General features: G+C 40.2%; 1 protein-coding gene across 1 annotated transcript in view; it reads left to right on the plus strand.

Annotated features, from left to right (window-relative positions):
• The window catches only part of CACNA2D2 (calcium voltage-gated channel auxiliary subunit alpha2delta 2), a 675,105-nt gene that overhangs the window by 438,897 nt on the left and 212,173 nt on the right, over window positions 1-24,035 (plus strand). Inside the window, exon 5 of the mRNA XM_063291953.1 lies at window positions 7,897-7,941. Coding sequence (XP_063148023.1) covers window positions 7,897-7,941 — 45 coding nt within the window. The remainder of the gene's footprint in view (window positions 1-7,896; window positions 7,942-24,035) is intronic.

Raw genomic sequence — 24,035 nt, forward strand, 5'->3', positions numbered from 1 at the left:
CTGTTTCAGAAAACATTTCTTGCTTTTTCCTGCTAGAGATTTGTTTCCGTAGGGTGAACGTGTGATTATATGGGAGTCAGGCTATACCTCTTGCATTGATAGAAAAGCTGGAGGAAGAATTTCACTTCGGACGTGAAATCTCCTTACATTTCTACCCAATGCAGGTGTTTGATTTTGATATATATATATATATATATTTTCTTCCTGGCTCCTTCACCTCTGATCTCACAGCAAGACTACATTGCACAACTTTCTGTCACAGAGAGATTAGTACAACACAACGACACAGAAGCAGCCAAAACAGATTTATCAGGTACCATACAACCAGGAAATATTGAAGTCCACTTGAGGAGAGGAAGAGCTTGAACTGTGAGGGGTCCTTGGCATGCTGCCATCACAAACCAGGGATTTTATGCTGCTTTTGAAGAAGAAATGTGAAAACAGCACATTTAAATCTTACATGAAATTATGTCGAAGAGCAAGAACATACGATCTAGAACATTGGAAAGATGCATGAATTTAATCATATAACATATATTTTACCAAAAAAAACCCCACCACGGCTTCATACTTCCTTTATGCTAAATGTCTCACAGTTTATCTGTTTATAAAATGTATCACCTGCTTTTCATTATAGAAATAATAATTCCAAAGTGTGGTACAAAATGGGGTTAAATAGCGCATGTAAGTACCCATTTGAAAGTGGTGTGCCTCAGCTTCTTAGCTTAGTTTAGTTTTAGAGAGCCAGTTTGGTGTAGTGGTTAAACCACCAGCTTAGAAATTGGGAGACGGTGAGTTCTAGTCGTGCCTTGGGCACAAAGTCAGCTGGGTGGCCCACCCTGAAACAATAGACTTGAATATTTTTAAATATACAAAAAGAAATTGGACAGTGGCCCACCTATAAACTAGATCTATCTTGTGTTCAGCCATTCATTAGACTGTAATGTTAATATTTTAGAGTACAGATCAGAATTTTGCAAGGGACCACCTATACCTGCTTCCTCTTTAGAAGGTTTATCCTTCAAATGGATATCCTAGCTATTTTCAGTATATATCCTAATCATTTTTCTATCTTTCATGTAAGAAGAAACAAGGCATATTCTTACACCGATGTGGAGAATTAGAGAATATATGTATGAGTATTAATACTGATCAGTAGAAGCAGCATATCAAGGATGACAATTTTTAGCTGAATATTAAGTAATAAAAACAATATTGTCCAGGGTGGCCTTGAGAACTGATCCCCCCAAAAGTCCCCCTACTCCCTTTTAAGAGGACAGAGCTGTGGCTGAAGAACCATCAGTCTGGTAACTGAACATCTTCATCAGGAGTGGCCAAAATGTCTGTGCAAGCTTTTCACTGATACAAAAAAATTGGGAGAGAGGGAACAAGCAAAAAGTCCAAAATGAGGCCCGGTATTATGGCCATGAGGTTTACAGCTTAAAGGCAGGGCACCTCCACACAAGGTTACTGTGCCACTTCTGGATCTCTATGAGCTTCCCTCACTGGTTGTGTTTGAAAGCTGAGCAATTTATTTCTGGCTCAGTTGCAGTGTAATTGAAATGGAAATAAATAAATATTTATTTATTTATTATTCAAATTTCTATTACCTCCCATCTCCCCCCAAAAAGGGGGACTCTAGGCGGTATAGTCTTCTTTTTAAAAAAATAGCCAAAATAATGACGATATGGAAGTTCCCACAGTCTCGTATTTCAAATGAACATTTGAGACCAGTAGATGTTGCACATATCAGACAACAGCTACATTTGGAGATAAAGCAGCTGGGCTGAAGCCTTCTTCAAGATCTGAAAATACACAGCTCAGCTGCCTTTCCGTTCTGCTTCCTGCCTGGGGTGAGCTTCTTGCCTATTCTTGCAATAGTAAAGAGAAACATGATAGTCTTTATATTAGAAGATATAAATATTTTTGTTTTTCAGTTCCGTAAGACTACCAGCCATTCTTTTCACCTACATCTCATCTGGAACCATTAATTTAGCCTCATCTACATAAAATCAATCCCTCACAGCTTAGTTGTATGGGGGGTTGGGGGGGTCAGTTTGATCTTGATGCTAATAATCTGCTTTCCAAAATGTAATGAAGTACTAAGTGTATACATTCAGGAACTGTCATGAAAGAGAGAGAGACACATAAAATATAACAGTCTGAAAACATTATGAACTCTTTTATGAAAGTTAGATTTCCTACTTAATGTTAAAGATCAGCTAATACCTAGCTTTTTGTATCCAGATAACAAACATCTTGCTGCTAATTGTAGAGGTCTCTTTAAATCAAAACATTTTTGCTACCTTTAGCATTCTGGAGAAGAAAGAGGAAATTAGTTAGCTAAACAGGTTTTTGTCCTTGTGATAGTGCCAAAGAGCAATTAGTCTCTCTCAGCTGTTTATAGAAATTCTTCAGCATGATAAAGTTGGTAATTCTGTAATGCATGGTGTTCTAGTGGAGAGTATACAGCAGTGTATGGATGTAAGAATACATAGAAATTAAAGTTCTGGTTGGTAATAGAAGCCAGTCAGGATTTTGGGTCAATATTTAAAGGAGATACAACCTACTAGAATAATAAATAGATCTAAAGTAGTTAATTATTAATCATTTAAAAATATTAAAAGGCAATGGAAATAAACATTTAAAAAAACCGCAAACAAGAAGCAGAAACATAGAGCATGAACAGGACATGAACAGAAGAGTCACTTAAAAGATGCCATTACTTCTAATATATTTTTGCCGGTCGATGTGAGAGTCTTCGCTTATCTTTCTCTCAGTTAAGTAAACCAAGCTATTGTATGAGTTCCCTAGATCTGGGGCTACCACTGAAAGGACTCTGCTGGCTGTAGAGGCCAAGCTAACCTATGATCAAATTGGCCTCATTAGTGCTTAATGAACTGAAGATATATGCAGAAGGTGCCCCTTTCAGTGTAAAATTATATCTCTTCCAAGTGCTGGCTGAAACAGTGTAGCAGAACACTGCATCCAGATTATGAAATTCTCATTTGGTTGCTTGTTAACCATTTTATTGTATCATTTGCATGTTGGGGATTCTTTCTACAGAAATGGCAGCAAGGTTGCACTGCTAACAATGTTGCACAGCTCTTGTCCTTTGATACTGAGGTATTAAGAATGGAAACTTGCATAGGGGAAGTCTATTGAGTTGACTTCCATACCATGAGATGTACACAATTGGGATTTCTGATTGTGTGTCAGCACATGCAAGGTAGGAGGCAGGGAGCTTTTGCTTTATGAACTCTTGTCTAAAGAAAACTCTGGTCAAATGAACTGTAGTATTTTGATGAATTCTGATATAATGGAGAACTCAGATTTATCATCTAAAATCTTGTTTCAAGAGATGGATGACATGAGGCTACTTCTTGAGGAGCCTGACTCCATTATGAGTCTTTTATGTGGTGCTAATATTGACCTATGTTATAGGACTCTTACACTGATTTCTGCAACAGTGCAAACGAAGTCTATTATCTGTATTATTTAAAGTAGGATATATGAATTGTATACAAATTATTTATATACAAATAATTGCCATTAGTATTATTGTTGCTATTACTGTATTATTATTATTATTATTATTATTATTATTACAAGTATTTCCACCAGTTGTTGCTACTCTGCATGGGATTTGCTAAGGTACCCTTGCAAATGTCACTAAAATTATTGAGAATACCTAAACAAGCCTTTTTTACATATTTACCACCAATACATGCTTATAAGGAACTCTCTGTTTTTCTCTCTGATTAAAATTGACATGCGGGGCGGGGGGGCATGCCTTGCAACACCCCATCTGCTGCCAGATTAATCCACCTGGAATAGAGCATCCAGAAATATGTCCCTAACTCCTTTTGGCTTGTTCAAGCTGTCTTCACAGCTGTGAATTGAGTTGTCTCACAGTCAGCCAAATTGTAGGCCTTACAATGATGTCTAGGTAAGAGAGTGTAGTAGTATACTCTCTTATATAGTATACATAGTATAGTAGTTAAAGTGTTGGACAAGGAGCAGGGAGATGGTTTTAGTCCTCCCTTGGGCATGGAAGTCAGCTTTGTGACCTTGGGCCAGTCACTCTCTCTCAATCCTAATCATCTTTAGGCCCTGCAACAAGCCGGCTGATAAACAAAATCCCTTGTGCATCGTGCATTGATAGCTTCACTGTAAGAACTAAGCAAGTGCAGTGTAAAAGCAAGCAGAATCTGCAGCCATGCAGGGCAAACTGTTAGAGACAAGAACAGTGATGTCATGGGTATAAAACCAGGAAAAGGATAGAAAGCAGTCTCCACATAGGAAGCATCTTGTCTGTGCTGTACTTTTGGAAAGAGATTGTTTCCTATCACAGTAGAACTGAAGATGGCTCCATGAACATGGCCATGATCTATAAGGGGACACATAGCTGAATGTGCATGCTTTTTCCAGATTGTGTTGCTTTCTGTGGAATGAGATGCATTCCCTCCGAAGTGTAATCCCAACTCGTGTAATTCTTTAAGTAGAAAAGAGCAATCCTTCTCAGTTCTTTGTCAGTGTAACCCTTAAAGTTTCCAAGGAACCCACCCCTTTGCAGCATAAAGACAGTGCTGGGAAGAAATGGCTTGGAGGAGATGTTCTTAGCAGCCCATTGCCTTTCCTGCGTTTGTTTCCAGGAGAAGAAAAATGTATCAGACTGATTGTTTCTATTAACTCTAACTCATTTCTCTGCAGCCGACATTCACACCGTATGTGTGTGGCCCATACTCCCCAAGGATTTAAATAGGCTGAAGAACGTGGTTCTTGGCATTTTTAAAATACAATTTTAAAGCGTGTTGCAAATCTTGCAACATGACCAGATGCAGAAGAATATCACTTTTCTAATAGGACAGTGAGACTTTCAGGGCCACTGAAGGACGCCCTTGTGCCGGTGAATGGAGCCACGGTGGTGCTGAGTGTGCTGCAAAGGAGAGCACACTGCTACTGCCGCTTCAGTCTCACTCCATTCTTGCCTGCAGAATCCAGGCTCTGAGTGCCCTTTAATTACCCCTTTTGATAGAATAGAGCATTATATTTTGACAGCATTACTGCTCTCTGAATTGCTGGTCCCTTTATGAATTTTATCAGCTGCTGGGTATCCTAGCATAGAAGAGAAATTGGAACAGAGCGTTCTATGTAAATAGTTTCTAAATACTGCATATTTAATGGCATGCAGTTCTTCTTTGCAATTATGAATTCAGTCCCTAATTTTTCATTGCCTGTTTAGAGGTTCTGGGTAGGAGGAGGGGTGATGTCTAAGATCTCCAGTGTCAGTATACATTCCTCTTTAGGGACTGATAATATCTTTCACGCTTCTCATGGATTCAGAGAATCAAAGTTGGGAGGAGGAATATTATATGCTACCCATGTGACCTTTGGAAATATAGTGCTTGAATTCAGCATATTTGTAGTGAGCTAGTGAAAGATTTGGGAGTCCTCCTGGAGTTACAACTCCTGCTAGATTTGCAGGTGAAGGCCGTGGCCAAGGGTCATTTTGCCCAGCTTCAGCTGCTTTGCCACTTGTGGCCCTGGCTGGATCAGGAGACCCTGATGATGGTGATGTGCCCTCATCACAGCTAGACTAGACCACTGCAACACTATTTGGAAATTGCACTGGTGGGTGAAAACAACTACATCCAGTATGGTAGGCACTGCATCAGTTTCCAACAGGCTTTTAGGTACAATTCAAAATACTGATTTTAATATATGTGGTAGACTGGGCCAACCCATTCATCTCTCTCGTACCCAGTGAGGAACTTTTCCCAATAAATGTGAGGGTAGGGGGGTGGAGAATCACAGTAGTGTTTTTCCTTGCCTGCCCCCACCTTGTGGAACTGCTTCTCCTCAGAGGCCACCAGTTGGCATTCACCAGAAGGCCACCAAAACAGAACTTTTTCAAAAGGCCTTCAAGATGCCCATATTGGTTTATTGGTTATTGGTTTATTGTTATTATTTTTATCTTTGTAATTTTAGTGTATTTGGTTGCATCTGCTTATAAACCACAGGTAGTCCTTGCTTAACGACTGCTCGTTTAACAACGGTCCAAAGTTACAATGGCCTCGGAAAATGTGCTTTACAACCTGCACTCAGAATTACAACCATCGCAAAACATCACACCACTCCCACAGTCACATGATTGCAATTCAGGCACTTAACAGCTGGCTCACATTTATGACCAGTTGCAGCATCCTGCAGTCACGTGATTGTGATTTGCAATCTTTTTTGCTGGTTTCCAGCAAGAAAACTTCCATTTGGGAAGCTGGATTCGCTTAACGACCACAGTGATTCACTTAAAGGCTGTCATAAAAATAGTCATAGAATTGGGTCCGGTCATGTGGTGACTCACTTAATGACCACACCGCTTAATAACCAGTTTTCCAGTCCCTATTGTGGTTGTTAAGTGAGGACTACCTGTATACAAATACAATAAATAAAATAAACTTAGTGAGCCACAGACTTTTGCAAATCTTTGAGTGTTGGCACAGTTCTCTCTCAGTTTAAATGTTATGAGAGTATACATTGAAATACACTTTGAAATACAATCATTTAAATGTATATTGAATACCTGTTAAAATATATATTTCAATATGAATTCTGAAGAGGATATCTTTCAAAAAGGTATATGACTGATGTGGAAACATAATGGAGCAGAATGATGAAAAAAACCCCACAGAGACGGCATGAAGTGGAAGTAGAGAGTCATCCCTTCATAGGACAGCTCGCCAAAGAGGGCAAAGGATTATTAATAGCATTTTTATCACTATTGTTCAGGCTCAGAAAAGAGGCTATTGATTTTGATTTTAAACTAGTCCCATCGCAATCTGCTCTCATTCTTGCTGTAGTATAAAAAGGGCAAATGATGCGTGAAAGCTAGCCTTTCAGGAGTAAAGACAAAACGGGTTCTTTTTATTTGAAACAATGCATGCATTTTTTTTTTACTTTAACTATGTAGATCATACACATGGGTTAACAATGGTATGTCTTTGAATTTAGCTGTGGTATGCCAGTTATTCTGTATGCCAGTTATTTAGTAATTTGCCTCTGTTCTATGGGTTTCGTTGAGCCAAGAAACATCCTGAGTTCACATGAGCACAAACCGCCATAATGAGGTTTATTTCTATCATAGCATGTTTTGTGTATCCAGCCATTATGGTTTGTAAATCATTTATGTGTTTAAACATTTTCTATGTTGCTTTCGTTTAAAAGAAATCTTGAGATAGTTTACACTTAAAAGGTAGATTTTCATTTAAAAGTAGTAGGTTAAAACAAAATGCCCATTCGGTCATTTTATAAACACAGAATGGCCTTTCTGGCCTACAGAATAGTGCCCTTCAGCCCTAGAGTGCCCACCTCTCTCGATGCACCACCACCAAACATTTTTCTGTTGGAATTGATCATACTGCCCAGGAAGCTATTTTGTGAATGGGCAAGTTTCATGGCAAGTGTGCTCTCAAAACCTCTGCTGTTTCTACTGATACGTTTTCAAATTAAATGTATACATGATACTGGCCGAAAGAAACACGGGGCATCCCTGGCTTAGCATGATGAGCTATTCAACAGACTATGGCTTACAGCAAAGGCCAGAAGGAAAAGTGGTGGAGTTGCAGCTGCCTCTGGGGAATCTCCTGTCACACATACATGGCCTTGGAAAAAGTGCTTTACAACCTGGTTCCTTCAGCATATCAGTAAAATCCAAGCACAAACTCAGCCCACTATCAGCCAGCCTCAAAAGAGTCTCCAAATCTCTCTGATTTTTCCCCAGGGACCCATGGTCCTATGGGTCCAAGTAATATTTAGGAATCCCATTGGATAATCATAGTGAAAAATCTTCCAGGACCCTGCACTCTATTTATCACACCTTTTTCTTTTAATCTACAGGAGGAAGATATTGAATACTATGACTCCAAGGCTGATACAGAATATGTAAGTATCTACCAGTTACCACTACTTTTGTTTTACACCATAAATGGATTCCACATTAGTTTCTGTAGGGTTTTCTTGCTACAGTTGTTCAAAGCTTACATCCATTTAATGGGCTGCAAAGTAAAATTACGCTTAAGGTGGTAAAAAGTATGTTATGGAGCTGCAAACCTGCAGCATTTCTTCATCTATTGCTAATGGAAAGGAAATTGTAAACATTTAACTGCATTTCAACAAGGAGAAACTTCAAGGAACGGAAGTAGGAGAAAAAATTGCTGATCGGTCTTGGTGATTTGGGGTAGGTGTGTTGGAGAAGAGAACAAGAATATATATTTGTAAGTTCGTTACATTTTGAAATGGATTCACGGTTTTATTTCATGGTTTAAATTCTCATTGCTTCCTTGCTTGATTAGTTGAGGGTTATTCTTGTTGTTTTTTAATCTCTCTCTCTCTCTTTTTTTTTACCGGTGTTCAGCTCAGAAGTGCTGAAATCTTCCCATGTAATCAAAAATCGTAACTTAAGAAATTTATTTTCCAGGATAAGGAATGCTGAAGTAAGACAGATTTAAGCATGGAATATCACAGTAAAACCTTACAAGAACAAGCAGTGCAGAGTGAGAAAACAAGTTTTAAGTGCTGAAGCAAAACCATCTATCATTATTATTTGCTTGGAAAGATACACTGTCATTGTTACTTACAGCAAATACTGAATTCAACTGAAGTTACAGTCTTGTGCATGTGCATCCGGGGGTAAATCTGGTGGTACCTAAAGGGACTTGTTTCTGAGAATAAAAGCATAGAGTCATACTATGAATCTCCAAAATTAAAAAATTAATATGAAGTCATGTATATAAAACTGTCAGATGAAGCAGTTAGCAAAAAAACCCCACCCCTCTTTCCTTGTAATTAAATATAATTTTAGAAGCTTGTATAGTCCTGTCCATTCATTATTATAAGCTAGGTAGATATGTTTTCTATCTCCTTGAGTGCCAAAGAGATACCTCAGCAATATATTTGGTCTCCTGCAAGTGTTTGTCATATGATTCTCTCATCTACCCTCTCTTGTCTGATTAAGCTACCCAAAACTGATATATCAAGAAGAGATGGATCTTTATGCAGGTCAGACATGGTTGATTAATTAGATCTTTTCACAAAGCATATGCCAGATTACATTTATTGGGATACAGTGAAGCCTCAGCGATATATTACAAGCAGTTTTTGGATTCTGGTGGGGTTTTTTATTTTTGTTTTTGTGCCTTTGAGTCTGTGCAATTTTCTTGGCAAGATTTGTGGAAGTGGTTTGCCATTGCCTTCTTCCTAGGGCTGAGAGAGAGTGACCAGCTCAAGGTCACCCAGATGGTTTTGTGCCTGGGACAAGAATAGAACTCACAGTCTCCTGGTTTCTAGCCTGACGCCTTAACCACTATAAAGGTAAAGGTAAAGGTTTCCCTTGACATTAAGTCCAGTCATATCCGACTCTAGGGGGCAGCGCTCATCTCCGTTTCAAAGCCGGCGTTTGTCCGTAGACACTTCCGTGGTCATGTGGCCGGCATGACTAAACGGAACGCTGTTACCTGCCCGCCAAAGCGGTACCTATTTATCTACTCACATTTGCATGTTTTCGAACTGCTAGGTTGGCAGGGGTTCTTGATAGTTTGGATGGATATCCTTTATTTGCATGGAGATTCTAAAACAGCATTCCCAGTCTGGGCACTTTTTAGATTTGCAAACTTCAACCAAGAATTTTCAGCAATAGCCAAGCTAACTGGGGAATCCTGGAAACTGAATTCCATGTATCTAGAGGGTACTCAGTTGGAAGACTGCCCTAAAAATTGAGAGGTGGCTCTAAAAAGTTTGGTTCTGGAGGACGGAGACAATGGGCTGGCCCCACTCCATGCTTACTTCACGACATTGACAAGCTATCAGATAAAGACTGAAGGAGCCAGGTGCACCTTGCTAGAGAAAGTCATTTTGCTTCCTGGGTAAGTTTCTAAAATTAAAGCTAGCATCTGAAATTCAAATGAAGAGCAAACATCTAATTAGAGACAGAATCTAATTCTCTACCCTCCTCCCGGCACAGCCATCCTGTAATTCTGGCAATCAGAACGTTAAGTATAAACTAGAGAGCTTCTGTTCCCCAAGGAAATAGGCCTTTGCTAGTTACTATATGCAATATGAACACTTGGAGAGAAGGCTGCTCAGAATTACTCCCAAGCATCCACTCCTGGCTTAACTCACTCCAGAACTGTCTGCATTTTATTGGCTGTAGAGTGTTTTTGGAATAGTTCAGATCTTTCTGGGTAGAGAAAAAGAACTTGTATGCAAGAGCAGGAACAGAGGTTGTCCTTTGCCAGCTTGGTGAGAAGGTGCAAATCACTGATAGCTTCATTTGAGAAAGCTGCTATCCCTGAAGTTTCATAATATTAGTGGAAGACTAACGGGATTCCTTGATATTCTAGAGGTGACAGAATCGTCCCTGAGGGAGCTGGGGGTGTTGACGACCGACAGGAAGCTCTGGCGTGGGCTGGTCCATGAAGTCACGAAGAGTCGGAAGCGACTAAACGAATAAACAACAACAAACGGGATTCCTACATAGTTTGCATGACTGGACTATAGAAGTAACACTGTTCACCAAGTTACATGTCTATCAGGATAGAGTTGGTGCCAATTCTTCATGTAGAATGGATTCCTTCCAAGACTTGTTTCATTCGTGTTTTCATGAATGATAGCCAACTGAAAATGTGGAGTCCTAGACAGTGAAGGAAAGTTTAAAGGAAATAAAGTAGCAAAAATCTGACATTATCCTATAACCAGAGGAACATTATAGCAAGAGAAAAGTGACCAACATTCTAGTTGTCCCATTTGGTAATTATAGACAAAGAACAGTTTTGAACACCAACCCAAACACAGACTGGAATTTGAATGGTCAGCCAATTTTCTTAGGAACACAATAGGCTAGAAGGCTGTAAAATAGATTCATATGTACCAGAGTCAACAGTTGTAGGGAATTGATATTTGCAGCAATATAGAAAGTTAATATTAAAGCTACTATTATGGGTCAAACAGAGTAAGTTTCATACTGGTGTTGGATGTTGTCTCAAAAACTGATTCACAGGTGATGCCTAAAGAAGTTAATTACTAGGTTTCTTTGACACACACACACACACAAACACACAGAGGGAAATATAGGGAGGTGGGGACTAAACATGAGGATACGCGTGTGAAAGGGTGGGGAAGAGACAAGGCAATCTTTTATCTGAATTCCTCTATTCAGTTCTTAAAATTTAACCACCAAAGCCTCTTCCTCCCAATTTTTACCATTCCTCTTATTGAAAACTCAGCTGTGCATGGGAATCTAACAATGTGTTCTAAGTCAGACACCTCCTTCCTCTGAAAACAATCTAATCCTTTTTTTCTGTTCTCATCTACTTTCTTTATCATTATGGAAGTATTTTTTTTCTCATTTGTGTTCAGCCTTGCTTGAATTCCTCAGCCAATGACTTTGCCTTTGGATGCAGAAGCTGTAGCATGCCAGAACAGAATTACTACTCCTGCTACTACGCCTGTTACTCTAATTTGCTTCCTCTGTCCCTCTCATCCTCCATCTATGTTTTTGCACAAAGATGTGCAAGTGAGTAGTTTAGAGCACATGGCAATAAATCTCTATCTTTGGCATGTCTGTTCCATTGCTGTTCCTAGAGAAACACTGCTTGCAGTTGATTGGTTTAATAATAAATAGATTTCTAAGGTCAGACAGGATTATTGATATAATGTAGGCTTATTTCCTCTATAACAGTAGCTACTGTACTCTCTATAGCTAGCATCAGTCTGCATTTGAACTTCTATTAGTATTTCTATTTACAAATTAATTCTCTCCCATCAACTCCTCTATCAGTGCTAAGTAGGGACTGGTATATTTCCTGCTGAGCAATGGCACAGGGAGGAAAAAAAACAGATTTCCCTGCTAGTCTTCTATGAGCTTGGCTGAGAGAGTTCATTTCCAACTATTTTCCCTTAAAGCAACACTCATTTGGGAAGCTTATGTGCCCCTCCTCTAAATTATAGCTGGAAGGATAATATTGATGGAGACCAAATAGTAAACAGCCATGTTTCCTAACCTGCTCTAAGCCACCCTGGGTTGCAGTGGGAGAAACACAAGAACCGCAGCACAGAATGAGTTTGGCAGAGCAGAAGGTCTTTATTGCATAATCCAGAAATCACTGTGGACTTTCCTCAAGGAGACTGCATTGGCAGGCCCTTGGCCTCACTTGCAGCAGAGGACAGTGACTCTTATGAATGCAAAAGGATGAACTCCCTAAACCTTTAAAATTAATCAGACCTCTGACTATCCATGAATAATAAACTCTAAATTGTGATGGAATGTGATTTTTCCTTCCTGGGAATCAGCTGCAATGCCGAAATCCACCACAAAATAAAGGGAAAGAGCAAATCAGTTTCAGCTAGAAGAGATTCCAGTACATTTTTAATTTATTTTTTATTTATTTATGATGGCAACTAATCTTATTCCAACATAATCCAGCAAGTAAAGAAAAGATGAAGATGAGGATGACACTGATGATACAATTAGAAAGATACTGAATGGTGTTCACCGGAACTAAATATAAACGACCCAGCTCTTCCATTTTTGTTTGCATCCATTTTACAATTTAAATAGAGCATGATTGCCATCAAATGAAGTTAGTTCAGAGAGACAATGTTTATTCAGTAAAGCTGATTTTATTCCAGAAGCTAGTATGAGATATAAATATGGAGAGAAATAGAAATGAGATTCCTATTCACTGGACTGGTTTTTCACTCCATTGCCATTCTGATTATCAACTTCTTAAAAAGATTAATTTTTAAAAAGTGATAAGGAGTTTGATTATTTGTACATGAGAACTCACATATTTTATATTTGTTTTAAAAATCATTCATCCAATAGAGAGAAGTTCAGTGTTTATTCACAAAGAAGTGTTCAAATTAAGTGACATTCTCTTCTGGATTCCGCTGAAAGAAGGGGAGAAAATTAGAGTTCTTTTCCCCAAAATCCTTATTATTATTTTAGGGTTGTAAGATGGTGTTTAAATCATGAAAAAGGCAAAAATCCCCTGGGACAAAATTAATCTGCCCTCTTCCATTGATGATACTTAAACTACATTGATTTCCTGGACATCATAAACAGTCTCCTTCATTTTCTGTATCTAATCAGTGAGAAGTAATTAACTTCCCAGGACCTTAAAAAGTAGCAAGCTAGCACTTTTTTCTCAGCTGAACCTTTTGTGGTTGGACAGATGCAATTCTAATGCATTCTGTAGTATGAATAGAAGTCACCTTTGCATTTATCATTCTTAAGAGTCTGATCCTTTTAAGCCACAGAGCATCCCAGTTCTGCTTTCTAATGAACCATAAACGAGTGTGTGATTAATTCATTTTTATGCCATTTGGGGTAGCCTCTTCTGTTGGTACAAATGCTTAGCTGTTACAAGGAATTAAACAGGCAAAACCTGGAAGCTTTGACCCTTACCCACCAGTTGCTAAACTTGAAAGTAACAACTAGGGGCTTTTGAAATTCTTCTGAAATCAGAAAGATCTTCTTTCTATTTTTCCTAGTTGTTTCTGTCTTCCTGGGAGGAAAAAATGCACCTTGGGAAGGAAAGGTCTAACTAAAGCCAGACTGATCTTTTCATTCAAATAAAAACCTTGTAAATCTGGAGTTTCTTCCCCAAGATGTCAGCATTTTTATGTTGCATGTCATTATACAATTTGTGTGTTGTTTTTGTCTTGTACATGTTGCAACTACTGAGGTTGAAATCTGAAATGGAAAACTGGTAGAGGAAGAAAAGGGCTTTATCTTTTTCATTTCTTTTCTGTTGACCCTGCAAGAACGATAGGAGGATATGAATAAGATAGGGCTATGTTCTCCCAAGGAATAAAAGACATTGTCTGGGGGCTTATATTCAGCAAGAAAGTACTGGGGAAAAGGATTTAGAAGCCTCTTTATCCAGAATCAGCCTCCATACTGCATCCTTAAACAATTATATACAGTAATCGCCCATTTTGTTACAGCCAGAAAGCTGCTGCAGGCTTACGCATGCTTACCTGGAAAAAGAGAAATTGTTAGGAAATTGAGCAAATGGGTGTTACTATATGGCTCTTCCCCTCCATTTCATTTCTTATAAAGGAGTTTGAAATGCAAAGCACATGGACTGTGATTGATGCATTGGAGGCCATGGGTGTGCTAAGCAATGCAAATGGATGGTCTTTCATGCAGTCTTCAGGAGTTTATGAACTGCACTGCTGAGGACTCCAGGGAGTAGGAGCCACTGGAGCTGCCAGTGCCTATTTGCAGATGGAGTTCATAAATGTGATCAACTCCATGACACCCAGATAGTCTCCCCAGAGTTACGAACTGATGTTGTCAGGGTAATTATTATATCTGGTATTTATACGAGACCAGTGAGAAATACACACATATACATTTGAAGTATTTATGTATCTTGGCTGATGTGTCTGGACATCACATGTGTGTGTGTGTGTGTGCGTCTGTGCACATACATATGCTTATGTGTACGTATGTATACACACATACACTTTCCCAATAAATCATAACATTTGGTTATGCTGCTAATGACATATCACGTGCAGACACCCCAGTCAGAATATAAGTAGTTCCTGTGTTGGTAAGTGAGTTACAGTCAGTCTAGTATGCTACAGAAGGGACATAAACAACTCCAGGCCTATTAATGAAGATCAAAGCATATTTTAGAAGGAAAAAGGAAGATCCGTGAAGGGCCCTCATTGCCAGAGAGTAACTTGAAGCAGCCTGCCTCAGTCAGCAAATCCTCAAGTGTGTATGCATCAAGGAAAGAACAAAGGAAGGAGCAAAGGAAGGAATGAAGAAAGGATAAGTGAAGGGTTCAAAGACATCACTAATGAAAAGCAGATGGATTTTGCAATCCTAGGCTTAACTAGGAAAAGGGCAGTTAGTTCTTTGGTTTCATGTCCTGGGAAAAAGGCGATCGAGGAACTGACTGAGACCCTGTCTTAATGAATTCGCCCATAAATGAGGGCGAGAGGTGTGCTTATTCATTTTCCAAGACTCTGTAACTTGACCCTGTATTTCCTGCATCAAACCTGCTTAAAGAAATGTGAATCTTGCTTCCTTGGTCATGCGCTGCTTGACACTTGGGAATGGCTTCTTTAATCATGCCAATATGCCCCCTGTTTTGCTTTGGGGGAGCTGGTGAAGTTGTGGTTCAGACTGCTTTCAGTCATACAGGAAACTTCATCATGCAGTTTTCCAAAATGCAGCAACCACTTTGTTTCTTTTTGAGGAGTAAGAAGGTACCACATTGCTCTATTTTATGTTCAACTAAAATGTCATCACTAGAGAAAATATGCTAAGGAGGAAAAGATGCTGCATAGTATCTACTGATTTGTAGTATACTAGAGCCCTCCAACTAGAAAAAAGAAACAATGGGCATTTTTATACCACCACCATTTTTATTCCCTAAACCCTCCTAAGTACTCTGAAACTGACCTGCAACTGACTTCACTGCTATCAGCCACAGTGCAGGGAACATGAGATCAATATGAGTCCATCAGTGCTCCCTCCAACTGACCAAGAGGAAAGCTAAGGAAATGTCATTTGATCAGTATCCTATCCTCTGAGCTGCTGGGGGTCATGGAGAAACAAAAATCCTTCCTTTCCCACTCTTCTGAAAAAGGAATTTTAAAAAACTGCTAATCCCCACAAGTGTTAATACGATAGAAAACCATAGTTTGCTGGTGGGGGGGAGAGAGAGAAAGAACATAGCTTTCTGGGGAGTGGGGAGAAATGAACAAACATCCAACCAGCTTACCACTATTGTCATGGTACATTTAAAAGCATCTGTAGTCATTATGACACCATATTGGCTTTATTACATAGAGGTGGATTTCTCTAACCATAGCTGCATGGGTCATAGAGGATGGAGTGAGGGAGGGGGAGAGAAAAGTCCTAAACATCACAGACAGGCACCAGAATATCCACTTCTTTTAAATGATTCAGACTGTTTTGTCTGTTCACACATCCCTGTGTGTCATTACACTGTATATATCTCCACGTTGGGGTGACATGGGCAATAGCATGTTGACTTCCAAAATACTCTCTATATTACAAATCCTAGAATAGAATGAGCATGCATGAAGCTTTGGTTGTCCTTGTAGCATACCAACCAAAATATGTCAGAACTGTTCAATTCTTTTAGCAGGGAATGCTACATGTTGCATGGATATGACTAAGGCTGATTATTTAGTCTACAACTTTTCTATCTTAATTTTTAAAAAGTGAAATCTTTGATTAACTAAAGCCATAATGGGCACCAGAGATCAATATCTGTGGGGGCCCCTGGTGAGACCCATTGTTATGAGTACTGATGGTGAGCAGGAGGGGGCCACTATCCAGGGGCAAAAACGCACGCGTAGTTTAGAGAGTTTGGGCTGTCATTCAAAGAGACACAGAACAGACCCGCCTTGACTTTTGGGGGGTTTTCTGTCTGGGTTTTCCCACACTTCTTCAGTTTGGTAGGATTTTCTGTCTACTATAGCATTAATAAAGCACTAGACACTTCCTCCTCGTCTCGGTGTGGTTCTTGCTTAGTCAGGACATCCATGGCATGAGGAGGAATGAGATTGCATTTTCACTTTTGCAGCCGCTGCTTGTTTGCGTGTTACGCAAGCCATTCCTAGCTGCTTGGGGGAGAATACCATGTCAATTACTTCAGCCTGTTGGCTGTCATGCTGTGGTAGACAAGAAAGAGCATCAGCTAGAAATTTTTTTCTTCCGAGGAAGAAATTCAGGGTAAAATTGAAATGGCTGAAGAACTGAGCCCATCGTAACTCCTTGCCATTCAATTTTCTGGGTGTGTGCAAGGCTTGGAGGTTCTTATGATCCATCCAGACCTTGAATGGGTGCTTGGCACCTTTGAGGAGATGCTGCCATGTGAGTAAGGCTGTTTTTACTTCAAATGCTTCCTTTTCCCAGACATGCCAGCGCTGCTCTGCATCTGTGAATTTACGGGATAAATAGGCACACAAGTGGGGAAGTTGATTGTCATCTTTTTGGAGCAGGACATCCCCCATGGCTTGGTCGCTTGCATCAGCCTGGATTAGAAAGGCTCTGTCTGGATCAGGGTGTCTGAGGATAGGTTCAGCAGTGAACAGGGCTTTTAAGCTATTTAAAGTGTTTTGGCATTCTGATGTCCAGTGCAGCCGGAGTTCTTTGAACTCCATGACATACTCAGCAACCATTTTGTCTCATTGCCACAGCTGTTGCAAAGCTGTCTTTGCCCATAGTTTGTCAAGGGGGTCCTCAAACCTGTCTCTTAATGCCCTCATGAAATCTCGGAAGTTAACTAACTCTGGTGCCAGGGCATCGTGGAGTTGCACATACCAGTCGGCTGTGCTCCCCTTCAGTTTGGCCCCCACTATGCTTATCTTCACACAGTCATTCAGGAAAGCGTCCCCAAGCTCGTGCATGTGTGTGGACATGTTTGTCAAGAAAAACAATAGTTGCTGGGGGTCCCCATTGAACTTGACTTGGAGTTCCCTAGGTGCTCCCCTGGCCGGGGCTTGGCTTGCTCTTACTGCTGCCGGGTCTTTCCAGGAGACGGATTGTCTCCTGCTCCTTCTGGGCACGGTGGTGGGGTTACCAGCCGGGGTGCTGCCACCTGTTGGGGCCCTCCTCCTCAGTCAGGCAAAGATCTCCGCAAGTACATCAGGGAGACATCATCTTGTTGGTTCACTAGGTAGTCCAAGGCATCAGATATGTGCTCCATTACCTCTTCCATAGCATCCATCCGAGCCTCTAGACCCCAAACTTTTTGTCGGGTTTCTCCCTTCTTGCTCTCAGTCCCCTGTGAGCTGGACTGCTGCACCTGAACTTGAGCATTGATGGGTACAGGAGGCCGTTGTTCCACCCCTCCACCCCGGGTGGTTCCTTGGCCCAGATCTCTGCGTGGTGCCTTGTCCGATTCACTGGAATCCCCCCTCTCCGAGACTGGCAGCCAGTGGCCGGTGCTTTTGGAATCTTGAGTTACGTCCAGGGTGATGAGCTTGGTTTGTAGTTCGGCTAGATAGCCTTTCAGGCCACCCGACCCTTCAGTGGTCTCGCCGTCCAGACTCTCGTCGGATTGCCTCGCCGCTTCTGAGTCTTGTGCATATTGGATGGTCTCCTCCATGTCCGCCAATGGCGAAGGCTCTGTTGGGTTACGGGTTGGCATGTTGGACATGTCCTTCGGCTCTCAACTGAGTACAACTGTCTCCAGGTAGAGTCGTCATTGGAAGATTCGCAACTTTATGTCAGTGACTGGCTACTCAAGCTTCATTCAGTCACAACTCATAAGGGCTACTTATAAATCTGTTTAATGAGTGAAGTACCCAGTACAAGATAAAAGTTGCAAATGGCGGTTCCCGCGCATTCTACAGCTTAAAATTGTCAGTTTCCCATCTTCCTCCCCATTGCTCACCTAGGAATGCACCCCTCCTCCTTCCGTGCCAACAGATGGCCAGAACGGTTTCTCTTTTGATGACCTTGTGGCAATGATCCTCTAATCCAAACAATACAATTCACACTGCAGTCCATTTCCCCCTCCCGCCTGGCGACTCGCAGGCTGACACGGGTCTTCAGAAGATGGATGTGCTTCCGATAAGGTGTTCTGGGGAACATTTGATCAGTGAGCGTGACACTTGAAATATAAGAGGAATAAATGGTAAAGAGCATGAATTAACCAATCAAATGAAGGAAAAAAATAAGCATGTTTTTTCTATGTGCAATTAAAAGAAAGGGGAAGCATGCAATAGATCTGAATGAAAATGGTCCTGTTGTGTATAGTGAGTTGATTAATACATGCATAGAAGAGAAAGGGTAGATTTAATTATGAATGAAAGGGCAAAATGTATTTCAGAAAGTATGAATTTGTATCATCTAGGTTCTTAAAGGTGTCTATGAAAATCGGAGTTCATAAGCTGTTGATAGCTGCAGGTTATACTTCAGAGAAAGGTGATAATAAAAGAAATAGAAATGACTTCTCAGGAAAATTGTGCCATAATCTGAATGAATATGATCCAAGAGAAAAATTATTCTGTTAAGGGATATAAATGGATGGGTGAAACTGAGAGAGAGGGTAAAAAAAGTGATTGAGCCATTTGTAGATCCAGGAATTAATCAGATGTTGACACTTCATTGAGTATTTTCCTTGGAAAATGGTCTGCTTATTTCAAATATATGGTTTAAGTGTAAACATACTCATAGCAAAGGATCTAAAAACTTTTAATCCAATTGTGATGAAAGATTGAGAGAATTAGTAAAGGATGTAGGAGTGATAGGAGATTCTGGATGTGGAAAAGATAATTTTTTACTGCGGCTAAGATTGGGTATTGGTGGGAAATGGATATAGAAAAAAATAAAAGTAAAAGAAAGTAAGTAGAATGAAAGTAGAATGACTGCAGCAAGAACAAGTGTGAGTCCTGTATGAAAAACAATAGAAGATAAATTCAACTCCCAGATGGAAAGTAGACATAAGGAAGGAGGCTGTGGAAAATTTTTCACTGAGTGAAAAGAATTATGTTACAGATGTGCCACAGAAGTATAGAATTCTGTTAATGGGAAGTATGAAAACAAAGGAACTGATGGAGGCTGTGGAATGAAAAAAATGCAGCTAAGGGAATGATAGCTGCAAAAGATGAGGGTGAGAGAAAGAAACTGTATAAACTACATAGAGAGAAAAGGATAGATGCACAGAATGTATCAAAGAGAGCAACAGACCATTAAGATTAAAAGAGGCAGAGTGATTTTGATGGAAATAAAAATGGTTCTGATGTAGGTGAAAAGGCCTAAGCAAGGAGTATCCAAAGGAGTCACTGGAATTAAAATAAAAGTTATGAAAGGATTTGGGGTGAAACTGAAGTGAGTCGATGCTGGAAGAAGTATCTTAGAGCTTTGTATGGTAATGATAGTGATATCTTGAAAAGTGGATTTTGTAACTAATGCTAAAAATGTTAGCATTCAAGAAAAAAATGATGAAAAGTAAGTCATAAATGCTGTGAGAATATTGCAAAGTGCTAAGACTGCAGGCATAGATGGTGTAACTTGAGAAATGCTAAAATATGGATGTAGTTTCTGCATGGTGTGACTGTGTGACTTGTTTGACATTTGTGAGTGAAGTCTGCATCTGATGATTGGAAAAGTACCGTTATTATTCCCACACAAAAGTAAAGATAGCAAGTGTGAAGGCAAAAGCTGGGTCGGGGGATTGTGTGCCTGGAAAGAATGCAAGAGATGACAATGAGAAAAATTTGGGAAGTCCAGTGTGGCTTTATGCCAAGCAGAGTTTTTGTTTGTTTTTGCTTTTCAGAACAACAGTTTTTTGCTCTACAGAAGGTCATTAAGAAACATGTATATATGAGAAAGTTTATTGTACAATTCTTGATTTAGAGAAAGTGTATGATAAAATGAATGTGCTTGATTTATGGAATATTTTGCATCAATGTGGAATTGAAAGTTGTTTACTGTGAATGTGGTAAGAATGATATGGGGTAGAAGTAAAGCATGTGTGAGAATAAATGGAATGCTTAGGTAATAGTTGAACACTAAGCAGGAAGTAAAGACAAGGATGTATGATGTCCCCTTAGTTTTTAAATATATTTATATAGAAGATGGATAAGGATAGGATAGGATAGGATAGGATAGGATAGGATAGGATAGGATAGGATAGGATAGGATAGGATAGGATAGATAGGATAGGATAGGATAGGATAGGATAGGATAGGATAGGATAGGATAGGATAGGATAGGGAGAGAGTCATGCATTCCTGACTTGGTGAAATGGTCAGTGCTGGGGTGTGCTGGTCATAGAGATCAGCCTTTGGAAGGGCCATGTAGGGCATCAAGTCCATGCCCCTTGCTCAGTGCAGAATCCCCATTAATTACATTAAAGCATCCCCAACAAATGCCGTTCCAACACTTCTAGCGAAGGGGAGCCCACCACTTTCCTAGGCAACTGATTCTACTGATTCTAAACTGCTCTTACTGTTAGGAGGTTTTTCTTAATATTTAACCCAGGAAGAAGTCCATTATTCCCTGTGTTGCACTGGCATGAGAGAGAACAAGTGTTGGTTGTCTTCCGTGTAGCAGTCCTTCAAGTATTTCAGGAGTTTAATCACATCTCACTGGGTTCTTCTTTCTCCAGGTTAAACTTAACCAGTTATCTCCCTGCCTCCTTGTAAAGCTTTGTTTCCTGTTCCTGGTCACCTTTGTTGCCTTTCTTTGAACCCAGTCCATTTAAAAGAAAATTAAAATGTGGTGCTCAGAGTTGGACACAGTACTAAAAAAGGAATATCAGCACCCTTTTGAACTGAATAGCAATACAACCCTGTTTTAATAATGGAATGGTATGTTCAGTTTGGTCTAGCAGTTAAGACACTGGACAAGGAGCAGGGAAACCTGAGTTCTAGTCCTGCCTTAGGCACAAAGCCAGTTGGGGGTTTTGGCCAGACACTCTCACTCAGCTTAGGAAAAAGACAGTGGAAACCATGCTGAAAATGTTGCCAAGAAAACTGCAGGGACTTGTCCATGGAGGCACTGAGAGTCAACACTGACTTGAGGGCACAATAGATAAATAAATATTCCCTACAGGTGGCTTCCATCACAGCATATCCATAATGCTTTCCTTTTTCTTGCTGCATCCTCCAAGTGGCTTTGAATGGCACACAGTTCTCTAACATGGAGGAGAGATGGAGCAGAATGATCGGTAGGAAGTTCTAAGCAGATTTTCCTTAGGAGGAGTGTACTGCTCCCAGAGCTAGTAATAATTTGTGATGTGGAGAGAGCAAGCAGAAGTGTTCATCTGCCTCTCACTGCAATGCCAGGTGTATGTGTGGCGTGGGGCAGTGCTCCTTGATCAGTGCTGAATTTGACAAGATCCTGAATGAAAGCAACCATCATCTGCCAAGTGCTTCCTTGTCATCTCCATAAATTGACACACCATTAGCTAATTACGGGATAGTCATCCAGAGAAGGTAGTTTGTGTGGTTTATGCCAGGGGTGTGCTCCAGTCCAAAAGCTCAGAAGCAGTGGTATATAATATGCGAGCACAGGAATGCTATGTTCATTTAAATTCTGTACTTAACAGGAATGCATTTTTGCTGTCTTATAAAAAGATGCAAGTTCAGTGGCACTATGAAAACGTGAGCAGAAAACCACCACATCTTATTGAACAGACAATGAAGAGAAGGCAACAAAGTTGAAGAAAATAGAAACAGGACAAATCCTCATAATCTATAATTTTACTCTTCTGTTTTCAGTCATCTCGTATTTTTGAGTGCTCAGTAGTGCAATCCGGTTTCTTAAAATACGTATCTGAAGAGGAGAGGGCTGGATAGGACAAACGTGTCTTTCTACTAAAGGTGCCACTGTAATTTATAAAGCTCCACAGGCATAACCTTAAATGGGGCAGTGGTGGGACTGAGGCACCGTTTGTGAGGTTCCTGGTCCTTACAATCCTAATAGCATTAACTCTCAATTCACGCCATAAAGGATATATGAAAAGTTATTATTAGGATGTGATTCCAAGCTCTTTCATTGCCCTGAATGAATTTCAAAGCTTTCCTTAAAAACATTCCAGTCACTCTGCTACTTCCCCCTCCTTTTTTCTGCAATTAACTGTCTAGTGAAATTTCCTTTCATTTTCAGGCATCTCTTTGTTCCAAACAGTATCAGGCGCGACTTTGAGATACAGTCTTTCTCTAAACATTTTCTAATGGCAGAGAATGGAATGCATTCCTCCTCCCCCCTCCTTTGTTCTTCAGTGCTCCAAACTTCAAGCATTAATCTATACACGTGTCTAAACTCTACTTCTCTAGTACTACTTAACCCATGCTCAGGTGTGACATCGAGACTATTGCTTCTGGATTGCTTCACCCTGACACCGTTCTATCCACTGGTAAAAAGACTTTTCAGTCACTGGAGCCCCCTCCTGTGCCAATCTGGGACTAGTGAGATCTATTTTCTCTTCTCCCCTTTCTCTATTCAAACCAAGGCAAGAGGAAAGGTGGGGGGAGTGGAAAATTAAGACTGACCCATGTGGATCTCTAGCCTTGGCTTTAGCAAATGCAAGAGAATGGTCTGTTTTTCACAGTGCACTTAAAGTATCACTGGACATTAGGGTCCAATTATTTTAGAGGGTGTTGGGTTTTTTGTTTTAGCTTTGTCAGCAAGTTCCTGCTCACTGTGAAAGACTAAAACTGGATTTCAAGCGCAATGCATTGAGGCATCTGGAGCCAAGCAAAGTAAGGAAATTACCATAAAAATCTGCTCTCGCAAAATCGAGGGTGTCAGATTTTGTCATGAAGGGAGTTAACAATCATTTTTAGTTTACTGTACTGAATTGGCAGAAAATAGGGCAAAGTGATCTTGCCCTTTTATCGGGTTGTTCTGTTGGTTACTCCAATTTGGCAGAAAGATGGATTGTGGATGAAGGTTTTTGGTTGGTCTTAAGCAAGGCAGTGCTTAGAATCCCAAAGGGGCAGAAGAATGCTAGGGTTCCTTTGCAAATTATCTCTCGTCCTTTTTGACTGAGAGTAAAGCTTTCATCTGAAACAGAAAAGCAAAAGCAGGGTCAAATATTGTTTTTCTTCCTGGACTGTTACTATTTGAAATCAACCTGATTTTTTTACAAATTCCAACAAGGCACAGGATGGAGATGGGCTTTGTAGATGCTGTGTTCAGCTGTGCTGTGGGTCTTCAGCAGATGGATGGAAACATGTTGAAAGGAAATAACTGCAGGCCATAAGCTAGTAAGCACTCATTAAATTATAATAACAGTTGACCTGCTTAGAATAATGGCTTTAAAAAAGCAAACACTCTCGTTAATATGAAGCCTACAACTGACTGATTCTGCATGCAAAGCTAACACTGAAAAAGAATTTTTTTTCCCTAAGAAATGATGTGGCAGCTCAGTCTGTGGAATCATCTCCCTTTACATGGTTTGCCTGGGTTGCATGTGCACATGTTTGTGTTTTAAGTTGTTAAAGAAAAGAAAGCTGGAACAAGAGGGAGG

The sequence above is a fragment of the Candoia aspera genome, chromosome 2 (genome assembly GCF_035149785.1).
Source record: "Candoia aspera isolate rCanAsp1 chromosome 2, rCanAsp1.hap2, whole genome shotgun sequence".
Classification (NCBI taxonomy): Eukaryota; Metazoa; Chordata; class Lepidosauria; order Squamata; family Boidae; genus Candoia; species Candoia aspera.